This window comes from Phyllobates terribilis, unplaced genomic scaffold (genome assembly GCF_046119375.1).
Source record: "Phyllobates terribilis strain yellow unplaced genomic scaffold, ASM4611937v1 Scaffold_11__3_contigs__length_659146591, whole genome shotgun sequence".
Taxonomy (NCBI): domain Eukaryota; kingdom Metazoa; phylum Chordata; class Amphibia; order Anura; family Dendrobatidae; genus Phyllobates; species Phyllobates terribilis.
The window spans coordinates 331,749,103-331,764,771 of NW_027362771.1; the positions used below are offsets into that span (position 1 = coordinate 331,749,103).

Sequence of the window (15,669 nt, forward strand, 5' to 3'; positions counted from 1 at the left end):
GCCTCCAGCAGGGCCGCCATCAGGGCATGACTGCCCTGACTCCAGTATGAGGCCCGGCCGGTATGAGCCCCCTCGGAGCCCCCCTCTTGTGCGTCTCTCTCCTCATGGGGCCCCCGGCCCCATGCTAAGCGCCGGGTCCGGGACATCTTAGCGCTGCGCTGCTGCGGCAGCACCTTCATGATTCCCCTGACTTCCAGTCATGTGACGGCGCCGTCACATGGCCGGAAGTCAGGAGAACCTGGTGTCAGCGATTTGGACGAGCGCCAGGATTCTGCAGGGATCGCATGGGGGTAAGTATAACAAGTTTTATTTTTTTTTAAATACAATTAACTAGGAGTGGGGGGAATGGGAGATGCACATGGGGGGAGGGGAGAGATGAGAGATGCACATGGGGGAGGGGAGAGATGAGAGATCCACATGGGGGGGAGGGGAGAGATGAGAGATGCACATGGGGGAGGGGAGAGATGAGAGATCCACATGGGGGGAGGGGAGAGATGAGAGATGCACATGGGGGAGGGGAGAGATGAGAGATGCACATGGGGGAGGGGAGAGATGAGAGATCCACATGGGGGGGAGGGGAGAGATGAGAGATGCACATGGGGGAGGGGAGAGATGAGAGATCCACATGGGGGGAGGGGAGAGATGAGAGATGCACATGGGGGAGGGGAGAGATGAGAGATCCACATGGGGGGAGGGGAGAGATGAGAGATGCACATGGGGGGAGGGGAGAGATGAGAGATGCACATGGGGGGAGGGGAGAGATGAGAGATGCACATGGGAGGGAGGGGAGAGATGCACGGGGGGGTGGATGAGAGATGCACGGGGGGTGAGAGATGCACGGGGGGGATGAGAGATGCACGGGGGGGATGAGAGATGCACGGAGGGGATGAGAGATGCACGGGGGGGATGAGAGATGCACGGAGGGGATGAGAGATGCACGGAGGGGGATGAGAGATGCACGGGGGGGATGAGAGATGCACGGAGGGGATGAGAGATGCACGGAGGGGATGAGAGATGCACGGGGGGTGGATGAGAGATGCACGGAGGGGGATGAGAGATGCACGGAGGGGGATGAGAGATGCACGGGGGTGAGCTGCACATGGGGGGGTGAGAGATGCACATGGGGGGGTTATGTTTACATAACTTTGTTGCCTTATGAAGGGCGGGGGGGGCCCCCAAAAATTTCTTGCACAGGGGCCCACTACAGTCTGTGTCCGCCCCTGGGATGAAGTAAATGCAGCTGAACAGCAGCTGTCAGGACAGCTGCCCTGTCCTGCTGCAGGGCGTGATGGGGCCTCAGTGATGCGGCTCCTGGCACAGCACATTATGTGGGGCTCCTGGCATAGCTCCTGGCGGGGACCTGGTCTACACTATATGATAAGTATGCACTAAACTCCAAATCCCTCCATTACCCCGCCCCCATATGACCAAAGCCCCGCCCACCCCACCCCCTCCTTGCTGGGCCATGGAAAAATGATCTTGCTTCAAGCCGGTCCCTGGTGCAAAAAAGGTTGGGGACCACTGTTCTAGAATACCCGATGCGTTAGAATCGGGTAACCATCTAGTCTACCCATAAGTTGTATTACTGCAGGATGGGTGAAGGGGTTGTGCCACATCATTAAACAAATATCTTAGATCAAATGAAACTGGTGTACTTATTTGGAAAATCTGTATTAGAATGGCTGTAAAATCCTTTTTTTTAAGTTTCATCGTCTGAATACAAATGAGTACAAATCAAGCTTTAGGTCATTTTAGTATCAATGTAATGAAACAATTTTCATGTAGTTATTCAAAGTAAGTATACCAGTCCCATCAGGTCTGAGGTCTATGTGATAATGTATGCAGATTTCTGGTGACAGATCCACTTTTAGGGCTATGGACATAAAAAATATACATTTTTACATTTGGTTTAATTAGCTGATACAATTGCAATTAGTTTCAGTCTGCAATCTTCATTCCTTCATTAATTTTCAGACCTTTGGATATAAAGATTGCAAGCTGATCGATCCAAGTTCCAAATTCTTCTCATGTGGTAGTGTCTCTTCCAGTATAGGATCGATGTGAGTTCTGTGTGTATCCAGGGTGCTGCTGTCTTCACTAGCTCCACTACTTTTATTTTGATGACCTATATTTAGGATTAATATACAGTGCTTTGAAAAAGTAAGTATGCACTGTGAACTTACACAGCTTAGTTTGTAGCTGCTGCGTACTGCAGCTCAGCTCCTATTCTCTTCAGTAGGAGCTGATCTGCAGTACGTGGCAGTGGCCACTAAGCGATGTATGGAGCTGTGCTTTTCCACTCCACACACTGTTTATATCCAACCGATAACAGCTAATCGGCGGGGATGCCAGATGTCAAACGCTCACCACACATATAATGCCTTGAAAAAGTATTGATACTACGTGAACTTTTCCACATTTTATCACATTACACCCACAAACGTAAATGTAGCAAGTATTTGTGAAGTGTAAAGGAAATGATACATGTTTTTTTTAATTATTTTAAAAATACAAATGTGCATTTGTATTCTAAATCAATATTTTGTAGGACCACCTTTTGCTGCAATTACTGCTACAAGTCTTTTGGGGTATGCCTCTACCAGCTTTGCACATCTAGAGGCTGACATTTATGCCTATTCTTCTTTGCATACCAGCTTCAGCTCAGTGAGATTGGATGGAATTCAATGGATTGAAACACATGAATATTTTTCATCTAAACCATTCCATTATAGCTCTGGCAGTATGTTTAGGGTTGTTGTCCAACCCGAAGGTGAACCTACACCCCAGTCTCAAGGCTTTTGCACCCTCTAACAGGTTTTCCTCTGGTATTGCCCTGTATTTGGCTCCATCCATCTTCCCATCAACTCTGACTAGCTACCTTGTACCTACTGAAGAAAAGCCTCCCCACAGCATAATGCTGCCACCACCATGTTTGACGGTGGGGATGATGTTTTCAGGGTGACATGCAGTGTTAGCTTCCCGTTACACATAGCATTCTGCATTTAGCCCAAACAGATGTACTTTGAGCTCATCTGACCAAAGCAACTTCTTCCACATGCTAGTTGTGTCCCCTATATGACTTTTTGTAAACTGAACTTCTTATGGCTGTCTTCTTGACACTTTTCCATCAAGGCCAGATTTGTGGCATATACGACTAATAGTTGCCCTGTATATTCTTCTACCTGTGCTGTAAATTTTTGAAGCTCCTCCACAGTGACAATGGACCTCTTGGCTGCTTCTCTAATTAGTGCTCTTTTTGCTTGAGATATCAGGTTACGTGGATGACCATGGCTTTGTAGGTTTGCAATTGTGCCATACTGTGCATGTACATCAAAGGAGACAGTGGGGCTGAAGCATGTACATCACAGGAGACAGTGGGGCTGGAGCATGTACATCACAGGAGATAGTGGGGATGTAACATGTACATCACAGGAGACAGCGGGGCTGAAGCATGTACATCACAGGAGACAGTGGGGCTGGAGCATGTACATCACAGGAGATAGTGGGGATGTAACATGTACATCACAGGAGACAGCGGGGCTGAAGCATGTACATCACAGGAGACAGTGGGGCTGGAGCATGTACATCACAGGAGATAGTGGGGATGTAACATGTACATCACAGGATACAGCGGGGCTGCTGTTGGTTTCATTTGTGGGACGCGCTAATTCCATCCACGAAATACGTCCAGACGTTAAAACTGTCCAGCATCATGACATCCCTCAATGCATGCACTCCAGTTTTCTCGCAAGAAGGAATTAAAGCTCCATCAAAATGGAGCTGCAATACCTGGCAGCAACAACTAAGCAGTGTATGAAGCTGTGTGCCACTCCATACACTGTTTATATATGGCTGCCACCGGAGGTGATAACATCTGGCATATCAGTCATCAGTCTCCCATCAGTCTTATAATGATGGCCTTTCCTAAAGATAGGTCTTCAATATAGAGGTAGTAGATTATCCCTTGAATTACTTGTGACATAGACAGTGATAGAGCAGCACTAGCTTATTTTAAGGAGATAAGCAGATGATTTCAAGTCCTGTTAATAAAATTAACCTGATCATTAATTGTATAGACATGATAATCATGTTAAAGGGAAATTTCATGGTTAAAAGTAGCTTGAAAGTGTATGTGAGAAGTCTCAACTATGTTTGTATGGTTGTGAATAATATTTTCATATCAACATCTGAATTCTGCAAAACAGGTTTAAGCTTCATTACAAAGAAGAAGCATTTTTCCTGGTCCGTGGCTCATTTTACTTAGCAATGCATCTCTAGACACATCGAAACTTCACTAACTATAAATGTCAGAGACACGATGTAAAATAAGCAATCAAGTCTCTCCACAATAATCTGGACTTATTTATGAGAACAATAAGCAGCCTTAGCATTGCGCTTTTCTCACAATGGACTCCAAGCTCCTGATAAATACAGGCACATCTTGAGTCCAGTTTTTGTTCCTATATCTCGTTATTTTCTGATAATTGATTGCGTTATTTTTGGTTCACTATCATAATAGGTTAGCAATCCTCAGCAACCTGCAGCACTCGAGCTGTTGTGAAACTACAACTCCCAGCATGCCATGACAGCTGCCGGGAGTCCTGCAGATTGCTGACCCTTGTCCTCCAGGTACTAGATGGAATGCTGCTTGCCTGGTTGTGTGATGTCTATAGCTAATATACATAACTTGTGATTTCTGAAGGAATGCGGAGTAGTATGTTAAAGGTTTATTCCCATCTTCAAAAATGGGTATTTTTTGCTACATAACATTTTTGTCCGTTCGTGACGTATTAACAATTTTGTTTACAGCTCGTTGCCTTGGAGACCGACCACCACTGCTAGACAGCAGAACATGATCAGTGCTTACAAGCTCTTTTCTATTGAGCTTGTAAGCACTGTTTTGAAGCAGCTCTCTAGGATCCCCGGAACTCGCTGTTACCTCCTAATCCTGTCCAGCACAGTGTTTACAAGTAAATAACAAACAAAGCAGCACACTGTAATGCTAATTATACGAACATGAAATATATGAAATTTGAATAGCATTACTGCTCTAGGAAATAGAAATAAATGAGAAATTTTAGCACATAAATTGGCCAATTCATGTGTACCTGGTAGCCACGTTAAGGCGTCTCTCAAAATACCAGGGCCCTACCAATGTGAATACCTCTCTAGGGGACATCCGTCTGCTTATGTGTGGGATAATAAGATCCTACTGTAAATAAAACCACCTGTGGCATAGAGGCAGAGTGCTCAGTCAAAGCTTAGACATAGAAACAAAAAAAACTGATGGCACTTCAGGTAGCTGTTCCTAGTAAGCACCTGTTGACACCTATTTCTTGTTTTGGAAGTGCCATCAGTTTTTCTGGACTTCCTCTTCATGTTCAATTTGTACGAAGGTGGGGACAGTGATGCTAGCATTGATTTGGCAGCGGGCATCACGTGTCATTCCACCGCATCACGGCCCCGGGACCGCGAGTGCCAACACTGCTGAAACGACGCCAGCACGGCAGGTGAGTATAGGTTTTTTTATTTTATCGGGGCAGAACATTTAGTTTAAGAAGGGTTTGTCCTAGTGGACAATCCCTTTAATATGGATAACCCATTAGGCAGCACTGCTCACTTTGCACTCCAAACTCTTGTTTACTAACTCACTGGAGGCAGTCACTTGCCCTAATACTAGCCCCACCCGTGTGGGTTAGTCCCAAACATTAACTGTTTCTGACCCTTCAGTCTGTTTCTGGACAGACTTAACCTTTCACCCAGTGCTATGCAAACCTTAACACCTATCTTTATCATGCATTACTATACATTATAATACCCTACATTATCACATCCTACATTATATCTTACCAGCATTACCTATAACACTGCTACACACTATACATATTATACTTCACATTACAATACAACACAGTTCACATTACATCACAATAACACATTTCAACAATGAACTTGTCTCTTCAAGGGGGAAACATGGGCAGCATGTCCATATCCTTACAATAACACACTAGAGATTGTGTGCATGAGAGGTCTACCTACCATACATTCCATGATAAAGTCATATGAATGGTTAGACATCAGCGGTATTTAATATCTTCAGTTTCTTTTATAGATAGTGGAAAATAAAATTTTATTGTCTCAGTAAGTACACTTTACCCCATAGTCCATTCTCCTACTATTTTATTAGGACAAGAGTATAAGGCTTATGCCCACCAGTGCTTTTAGAAGATTTTTTTATGGCCATAATCTATTTTGAAAAGTTTTAATTAATGATTGTTGCTTCACATAGGTATAGGATATTTCTTTCTTTATGCTTTAGGGGAATTACAACTGGGATTTATACAACCAACTCCCCTGAAGCTTGCCATTATGTGGCGAATGACTGCAGAGCAAATGTTATTGTGGTTGAAAATCACAAACAGTTGGAGAAGATTTTACAGGTAAACACAATTTCCGTCTTGCTTCTTCATCCTATTCAGATAAGTTGGGTCATTCCACTACAGTTTCAGAAAGAGATAGCAAATGTATGGTTGGAGCAAATGTTTAAAAGAAACAGTGATATCACTGAGCAGAGAAACACAGATATTCAGTAAGGCTGACTTTACCATTACCAAGAGATGTATCGACATTTCCATCCATCATTTAACAAAAATGCTGCATGGAAACGGAGGAACTGATCCCATTGTTTGCAATAATATCATTTCCATCTGTCTGCAGCATTTATTTTTGCTCCAGATAGGTACAGGCTCTGGTTCAGTCACCTGATAAAGTTTAGTTTAACATTGGAATCTGGTCCTGGACCAACACCTGGACGCTATATTGTTCTCCAAAAAATTCACTAATAAATTATGACTGCCTCTATTGTGCCTACTTCAATTTTGGCAGAGCTGGGAGAAACTGGAGTGAAAACACCAAAAATCGCAAAATCTTTGCACATCTCTGAGTTGTGGCAAAAGTTTGCGAGTTTTCAAAGCATCTACACCAGAATTCTGCTTTGATGAATCGGGGCCATAGTGTCAGAGTGTGTGCGCTCTCATCTCCCTCTCCTGTCAGCATTGGCCCCTGCTTCCAAAGTGAGTGCTAAGATAAAAATATGAAAGATGGTAATTGAGGGGACGAAACGGCACACTAAGTCTGTTCAAGTATGATTTTTTTATAGGGGCTTCCCACAATGAGCTTTTGCTGAGTTTGTGACGCTGCAGAATTATTGCACCATTTCTGAACCTATCATGTAAATTAGGTTACTTGCGTTTTTTGTCTCTTTTTGGTGTGTCATGCTTTATATGAAGCTGCTTTGTTTTTGATACTTCCTGGTATTTGGCTTTGAAAAAACATTATTGATATACTTAGGTGCGGATTACATGCATTTTTGATACGTTTTCACAGCGGAAACGCCCTGTGCTTTGTTTACCTTTGGATTTTCCGCATGTAATGAAAGTCTATGGGGAGAACCCACACATAAAACTCAGTGTACCTGCAAGAGAAATTGACATGCTGCGGATTTGAAAAACGCACCGCAGATCACTTTACGCCGAGTAAAAAAAGCAGAGTGGGCAGGAGATTTCTATAAATCCCATCCACTTTGCTGGAACTGTAAGACGCTCTGTTTTTGATGTGTCAAAAACGCACCAAAAACTCATCGTGGGAACATAACCTCACTGCGGATTGCAGATCAGCAGCATGTTACTTTATTCTACTGACGTGGATTTAAAGGTCCTGCTTAACTGTACTGTTTTCACAATGACATATGCAGCAGATGCTTCGTGGGAATGTACCCTTAATGTACAAATTTTATATATATCTATGTATGTGTATGCATGTTTGTAAGTGGTTAGGTCATTATGTCAAATGTTACACTCTGTTGTGTGGCTGGTCATATTCATATGTGTACTGGAATGTGTCTTGACTTTTGTTCTAAGCAGTCGATAAAACCTTATTAAGAACAGAAATTCATTTATTCACAGATATGGGAAAAGCTACCACATCTTAAAGCTGTTGTGCAATATAAAGGAAGTTTGCAAGTCAAGCGTTCAGATCTATACACGGTATGTCATAAATGCAGGTTACACCAAGTTCAAACATTCAGTTGGCAGTAAACAATATCAACAAAGTTATTATATTTATAGCTATACCCACACTTTACTCCAGGAGGTAAAAGAGAGACGTCATAAGTTGTTCTATGATGTACACTGCATAGCCACAGTTTATGTAAGAGATCACAGATTTATACATACAAAAATGTCTGTAAGGCTATGTGCCCACGATGCAGAAATGAAGCAGAAAATTTCTGCAGCATTTCTGCATTTCCCTGGCAGAAAAAACGCATGCAGATTGTACATGCGTTTTTCCTGCAGAATACATGCGGAATACATGCGGATTCACATGCGTATCCACATGCGTTAACGCATGTGTTTCCGCATGCGGACTGACAAGCACTTTCCAGGCGATAGCATCACTTGGAAAGTGCTTGACAACTAGGTCACACTGTATAAATCCATGCAACCGGCATGGATTTATACAGTGTGACCGTAAAAATAAAAAAATAAAAGCTATACTTACTTCCGATGCCGCCGCGTGTGCTGTCGCGCTCCTTCCTGGTTTCTTCCTGGCTTGCCGGCATCTCGCGAGACAGCCTCCACGACGTCATCTCAGGTCCTGGAAGGAGAAGCGCTGCAGGGGCCGCCGGACAGGTGAATATAAACTTTATTTTTTATTTTATTCTTTTTTTTACAGGTACAAAGGTACCCAGGTCTGGATGAGAGTCTTCTCTCCTCCAGAACTGGGTACCATCCGCACATAGAGACGCATAGAAGCCGCTTGTACAAATGTACAGACGCGCATTCTATGCAAGTCAATGGCGGCGCTTCCGCTGCGCTTCCGCAAAATTAATGAACATGCTGCGGATTTATGAGCGCTGCAGAAATGCTGCGGAAAAATCCGCAGCATGTGCATTGACATTGCGGAATGCCATTGGGAACCATGGGGTGCGGATTACCATGCGTTTTTGATGCGTTTCCGCTGCGGAAATTCCGCAGCATAAACGCATGAAAAACGCATCGTGTGCACGCAGCCTAAGATAGTCTATGATCCCTGAATCAACACATTGTACCCCCTTGTCTATAGTCGATCGGTGTCTATTTAATGGCCTGGATCAGCCATTATAAAAGAGCATACATCTTACAAATCTATATGTAAGCCAATCAGAGGCCATTTACTGACCTGCTTAGAGAGGATGACGAATATTGTATGTGCACAGAGCGATCTTTAATACAATAATCGTGTAGAATATTATGTTAGGCTATGTGCCACGATGCTGAAATGCTCCGGATTTTTTCCTGAGCGTTTCTGCATCTCCCTGGCAGAAAAAACGCATGCAGATTGTACATGTGGATTGTGCATGCAGATTGTACATGGGTTTTCCTGCCAGGGACAAGCGGATGTGAAGCGTTCTTCACATGCATTTCAGCATGCGGGTTGACAAGCGCTTTCCAAGCGATTTTAGCATCACTTGGAAAGTGCTTGACAACTTGGTCACACTATATAAATCCATGCAACCGGCATGGATTTATATATTGTGACCCCAAAGAATGGTAAAAAATAAAAAAATAAATTTATACTTACCTGCTGATGGCCCCCACAGTCTTGCTTCGCTCCGTCCTGGCTGCCGGCAGCAGTACACTGCACTGAAGGACTTGCCGACGTCAGCAGTCGCATGACCCGTCACATGAATTTGACGTCAGCGCAGGTCCTTCAGTGTACCGCGAGCTGCCGGCAAGCCAGGACGGAGCGAAGCAAGACTGCGGGGGCCATCAGAAGGTAAATATGATATTTATTTTTTATTTTATTCTTTTTTTTACAGGTTCTATGGTACCCGGGTCCGGAGGAGAGTCTCCTGTGCTCCACACCCGGGTACCATCCGCACATTGAAACGAATGGAATGCGCATCTACATATGCAGTGATGCGTAATCCATGCGATCTAATGCAAGTCAATGGTGGCGAAAACGCAGCGCTTCCGTAAAATAATTGGTAGTGCTGCGTTTTGTTCCTCAATGATAATCCGCAGCGGAAATTTCCGCAGCATGTGCACAGCACATGCAGATTATCATTGGGGAACATGGCAGGCCTTCTACCATGCATTTTTTAAGCGTTTCTGCAGCATTATTGCCGCGTTTCTGCAGCGTTAAACTTGCTTAAAAGTCATCACACATTCTGCTCATTTACAGTGCTGCTCAGCATTATTGCCACCCCTTCATTTTTTTCATAGACTGTACAATATCTTCAGAAATAAATGGAATGTACCAAAGTTATATCTTCAGGATTTTTTAATTAGTGGTCCAAAGTAATACAACAATAAAACATTGTTTTCCAACTTTCAACTTCTATGTTGCAATTTCAAAGAAGAAACAGAATAAACAGCATGTGCAGCAATAAAGGCACTCCTAATTTAGGCTGCGTGCCCACTACGCGTTTTTCAAGTGTTTTTGCCGCGGAATTTCCGCAACGAAAACACTTAAAAAACGCCTGGTAATACGTGCCCCATGGTCCCCAATGATAATCCGCATGTGCTGTGCACATGCTGCGGAAATTTCCACTGCGGATTATCATTGCGGAAAAATATGCAGCATGTCCATTAATTTTGCGGACACGCAGCGCAATCGCCGCCATTGACTTGCATTGGACCGCGTGACCTCCGCATCACTGCATCTACACATGCGGATGTCACACGATTCTATGTGCGGATGGTACCTGGGTTTGGAGAAGAGGAGACTCTCATCCAGACCCACGTACCATAGTACCTGTAAAAAAAAATAATTTAAAATAAAAAATAAAGATTACACTTACCTTCCGATGGCCCCCGGTCTGTTGTATGGGTCGCGGTGGTGTGAAAGGACCTGCCATGACGTCATTTAGTCATGTGACATGTCATGCGACCGCTGATGTCGGCTGAGCATCATAGGAAATCATGATTCACTTTATATACTGAAATATACAGCACAGTGGCTCAGTGGTTAGCACTGCAGCCTTGCAGCACTGGGGTCCTGGGTTCAAATGCCACCAAGAACAACATCTGCAAGGAGTTTGTATGTTCTCCCTGTGTTTGCGTGGGTTTCCTGCGGGTTCTCCAGTTTCCTCCCACACTCCAAAGACATACTGATAGGGAATCTAGATTGTGAGCCCCAATGGGGACAGTGATGATAATGTCTGTAAAGCGCTGTGGAATTAATGGCGCTATATAAGTGAGTAAAGTAAATAAATACACTTTTATTTCACTATATGATATAAACACTCAAAGAATCACAGGTCAAAGTCCCCTTAGTGGACTAAAAAAATAGTGTAAAAAATAAAAAAATGGTTTAAAACAAATATAAAAATTGAAATCATCCAGCTTTTCCGCTTTAAAAATAAAGAAAATAAAAAATAAACATATTTGGTATCGCCGCATTCTTAAAAGTCTGGCCGATCAAAATATAAAATTAACTAACCCATAAAGAAAACACTTTAAAGAGAAAATCAAAATGCCAGAATTACAATTTATTTCTTCTCCAGACCTCCCTAAAAATACAATAAAAAGCGATCAAAACGTCATATGTATCCCAAAATGGTATTAATAAGACCAATCGCTCACCAGGCAAAAAAAAAAACAAGTCCTCACAGAGCTCTATCAAAAGAAAAATAAAATTGTTAAAAGGTGTTGGAAAATGGCAACAGAAATCAACTTTTTTTTTTTTTTACAAATTTCTGCATTTTTTTTCCACCATTTAAATAAGAATAATATCTACAGAATGTAAGTTTGGCATCACTTCAAAATTGCACTAACTGGGAGAATAATATTTCTAGGTCACTTTTACAATTCAATAAATGTAAAAAAACAAAACCCCAAAGAAATGGGGGAATTCTCTTTTTTTTTATCCTGATTACATTTTTTTATCCCCAAATTTTAATACATTATATGGCAAAATGAATGTTGTTATTCCAAATTACAACTCATTCCACAAAAAAAGCAAGCCATCATATAGCTATCCAGATGGAGAAAAAAAAAGTTATGTCTCTTGGAAGAAGGGTAGGAAAAAAACTAAAGAGCAAAATGTGAAAAAAAAAAGCCTTAAGGGGTTAATGGGAAATACACTGTACAGCATGTAAGATATGCCAAGTCATGTATACATTGCAGCACCAAAAACTAGGGATCATATATAGTAAATAATATACAGGATAATAAGATATATAACATTTTATAAGTAACTCCTCAGTAATTCTGCTTTTTTATGATATTCTAGTGGAAAGAGTTTTTGGAACTGGGAAATGACATCAGTGATGAGCACCTGGATGACATCATACAATCACGGAAACCCAACCAATGCTGTGTCCTAATCTATACCTCAGGGACCACTGGAAATCCAAAAGGAGTGATGCTAAGTCATGATAATGTAATTAGAAAATGATGAAAGACCCCAAACTGTGACACAAAGTTTGATTTTTCAGCCTGAGATCCATAATGTGCATAGCCCATAGAACTGAGAATCCCATTGTAGTGATCCAATTCTTCCTTTTTCTATCAGATTCCTACTCCACTGTAGAGAGGTTCTGAGAATGATTATACCTGTCACCAAATTTACATTTCAAATTAGATTTATCACTACATATATATATAAGGCATCTGATAATATTTTAATGAACCGCGTATCTCTAAGTCCGTATTACGGAATGTCAGACAGCCTGACTGTCCTTCATTTACAGACATAATAGAAATATTTGGCCGAGCTGAATGTGCAATTTGAGGTGATGGAAGAGCTGATAAAGGTGCAAACATCAGGAAAGCAGAAAACATAGTCTCTAGCCTCTGATTGAATAAATAATTACAGATTTCTTGTAGGGCAGTAACACATCACAAGTTACAAAGGAAATTTCCATTACAGGACCTCTTTATTAATGAATGTGTATGGGAGGGCATTAAGACTATGGTTGGTCAAATTGGCCAAAATTGTCAAAGTGGGTTTAAAGGGAACCTGTCACCAAATTTTTGGCTTATAACATAGTGACTGAGAGACATCATCCACTTACATGCACGTATAAGAGGCGGTGTTTGAAGGGAGCGGGATGGTGTTTGAAGGGACGGACAATGTGGAGACACCCATCGGACCAGAGCGCACAATTTGCATACATCGTGGGACAAGTATAAAACACTTTTTCTGAGGTATGCAGGGGCATGTCTGAGGATATAAAGGGGTTGCAGGAACCCCATTCTTATGCTCTTAAAGGTGATGGGCAGAGTTTATAAGACAAAAATCGGGTGACTGGATCCCTTTAATGTGTATTGGGCCTCAGGGGAGAGAAGGAATGGGCAGTTGGTATGTAAAAACCTGATCCTTTTGTTTCAGCAAGAAATAAGGTGCTGCCAGAAATGTCTACCAGCTGCTTTTTCCTCTCTTTTCATTGAGAACACATGAGCACTCGGCCAAGCCTTCATGTGTATGGGATAGTCAGGAGAGCATTGGCCTAAAGCAATCTGAGGTATATTTTCACTTTTAGGGCTCATGCACACAGCAGAGCCCAGTGGCTCATGCCTTTATGACAGTGTCCATAGGCTATATGGCTATTCAATAATTAGTTATACAGCCTCAGTCCACTGATGTACATGTTCTGTTGGGCACTATATGTATAGGCATATTCTCCTCTGGAAGAAATTAGGCTTTTTTTTTATAAGCTACAGAAAAAAATCAGAATACATGGGGTAGAAAGATAACAAAAGAGCACAATGGAATGAAGCAAAACCAGTTGAATATTTGCATTAGTGTAAAATATCCTTCATATAGTCTAAAGTGATAGAGAGTAAAGTTAACAGTGTAGTTTCCTTCTAAAACAAAATAATCATATTACGATTTTGGTTTAAAGCTGCATTATTCTCACTCAGATCACCTGGACAGCCGCTCACGCCAGTCGTGCCGGAGACATGCAGCCTGCGGAAGTCCAACAAGAGTCTATCGTCAGTTACCTGCCACTTAGTCACATCGCAGCTCAAATCTATGACCTGTGGACAGGAATCAAGTGGGGAGAACATGTGTACTTTGCAAATCCTGATGCTCTAAAGGTATTATGTATATGTATTATAGGCTGCAAAGAAGCCACATTAAATCAAGGCAAATCTGGCTTCATGGATACATCCCCAGATTGGCTCTCATACCGGTCCTTTTATATTCCCCTGATACTAAGAGAAGAATCTGATCCATCTCTTCGTATGTTATGTTCTTGTAATACCATGTTTCATCTGAACATTAGTTTGAATGTCAATATAAATATATTTGTATTCTTCTCTTCCTTGCCCTGTTCCTATATTTCTCTTTCATACTGTAGCTATACTAAGTGTTCACTGAAAATCTTTTGAAACTTGAAGATTAAAGTTCACCTCCCAACACTACAAAAATGTCCCCGTAGCTGTCCTGTTCTCCACTTTTGCCTTAAGTAATACAAGATAACAGCCCTTTTTCCACTTCCTGTTCTAGATTTTAATGTATTACTCATTCTGAAAAATATGTGCGAAAGACTCAACACTTAAAGGGGTTGTCTCATGAACAAAGTACATTTTAATTAATGGACCTTGAAAAAAAAAAAGTTTTCCACAATTGGATGTGTTAAAAAATGTTCCTGTGTTGAGATAATCTTATAGATGTGCCCCTGCTGTGTACTGTGTAATGGCTGTGTATAACTGTGCTGGAACATGGTCTGATCATACCACAGCTCCTGGGCAGGGGGAAGCGGGAAGCAAAGAGTATACAGACATTACAGCAGGAGATCGCAGCTGATTCTTTCTGCTGTCGTGCTCAGGTTAGGAGAGCCGTGAAAGCCAGTCTGAGAATTGCGATGCAATCCTCGCCCAAGTAAAACAGCCAAGTCTAACTGCGCCCTAAGTGGAGGTCCCATTGGTTGACCCTGCACCAATCATAAAGTGCTGCTATATTCTCGTATATGCCATCACTCTAGAAGATAGAAATATCCCTTTAGACTGTGGTGTTTTAGTAGTGATTGTGCTGTGTTGTAATAACAGGGGACCTTGGTGGATACACTGAAGGAGGCACAACCAACGTCCCACATGGGAGTCCCAAGAGTTTGGGAGAAGATCATGGAACGTATTAAAGAGGTGTCAGCACAAGCAGGAACAGTCAAAAGAAAGATGTTGTCCTGGGCAATGTCTATCTGCCTGGAAAGAAACTTGAATCTATCAAGGAAGTATGACATACATAAAACACTTATTTATTTTAAAAACATTATACTCTGGTAAAAAAAAAAAACTTTTGCTTTTTCAAGAGGACCAACAGTCATTGCTATAAAGCTTCAAGTGATATTGTCCTGCAGTATATTGTTATAAGGCTGGGTTCACACAAGCACATTTTGTGCTCTGTATGTGGACCACACAACCTGGTTGGCGAGGGAAGGGGCTCCTGACCTGAAGAGGCTGTAAGCTCTTGTTGAGAGATCCGCCGCCAGACCAGGCATTGTGACATTTTATTGTAAAAACACTTACCTGGATCACACGCCCAGTATATGCCATAAGAGGAAGAGCCACCAAGTGAGAGATAGCAGGGACTATACATTTCTGTGGGTGGTGCAGTGAGTGCCTAGTTCCCTCCAAGCAGACTAAGTGAGGCAGTGACTGGTTTGTCACATTGGTTGTT

The 15,669-nt window shown here is 42.3% G+C and overlaps 1 protein-coding gene across 1 annotated transcript in view; it reads left to right on the forward strand.

Moving 5' to 3' along the window:
* The window catches only part of ACSBG1 (acyl-CoA synthetase bubblegum family member 1), an 82,389-nt gene that overhangs the window by 45,203 nt on the left and 21,517 nt on the right, over positions 1 to 15,669 (forward strand). The window contains exons 5-9 of the mRNA XM_073652686.1: positions 6,320 to 6,440; positions 7,965 to 8,045; positions 12,277 to 12,426; positions 13,911 to 14,087; positions 15,042 to 15,223. Coding sequence (XP_073508787.1) covers positions 6,320 to 6,440; positions 7,965 to 8,045; positions 12,277 to 12,426; positions 13,911 to 14,087; positions 15,042 to 15,223 — 711 coding nt within the window. The remainder of the gene's footprint in view (positions 1 to 6,319; positions 6,441 to 7,964; positions 8,046 to 12,276; positions 12,427 to 13,910; positions 14,088 to 15,041; positions 15,224 to 15,669) is intronic.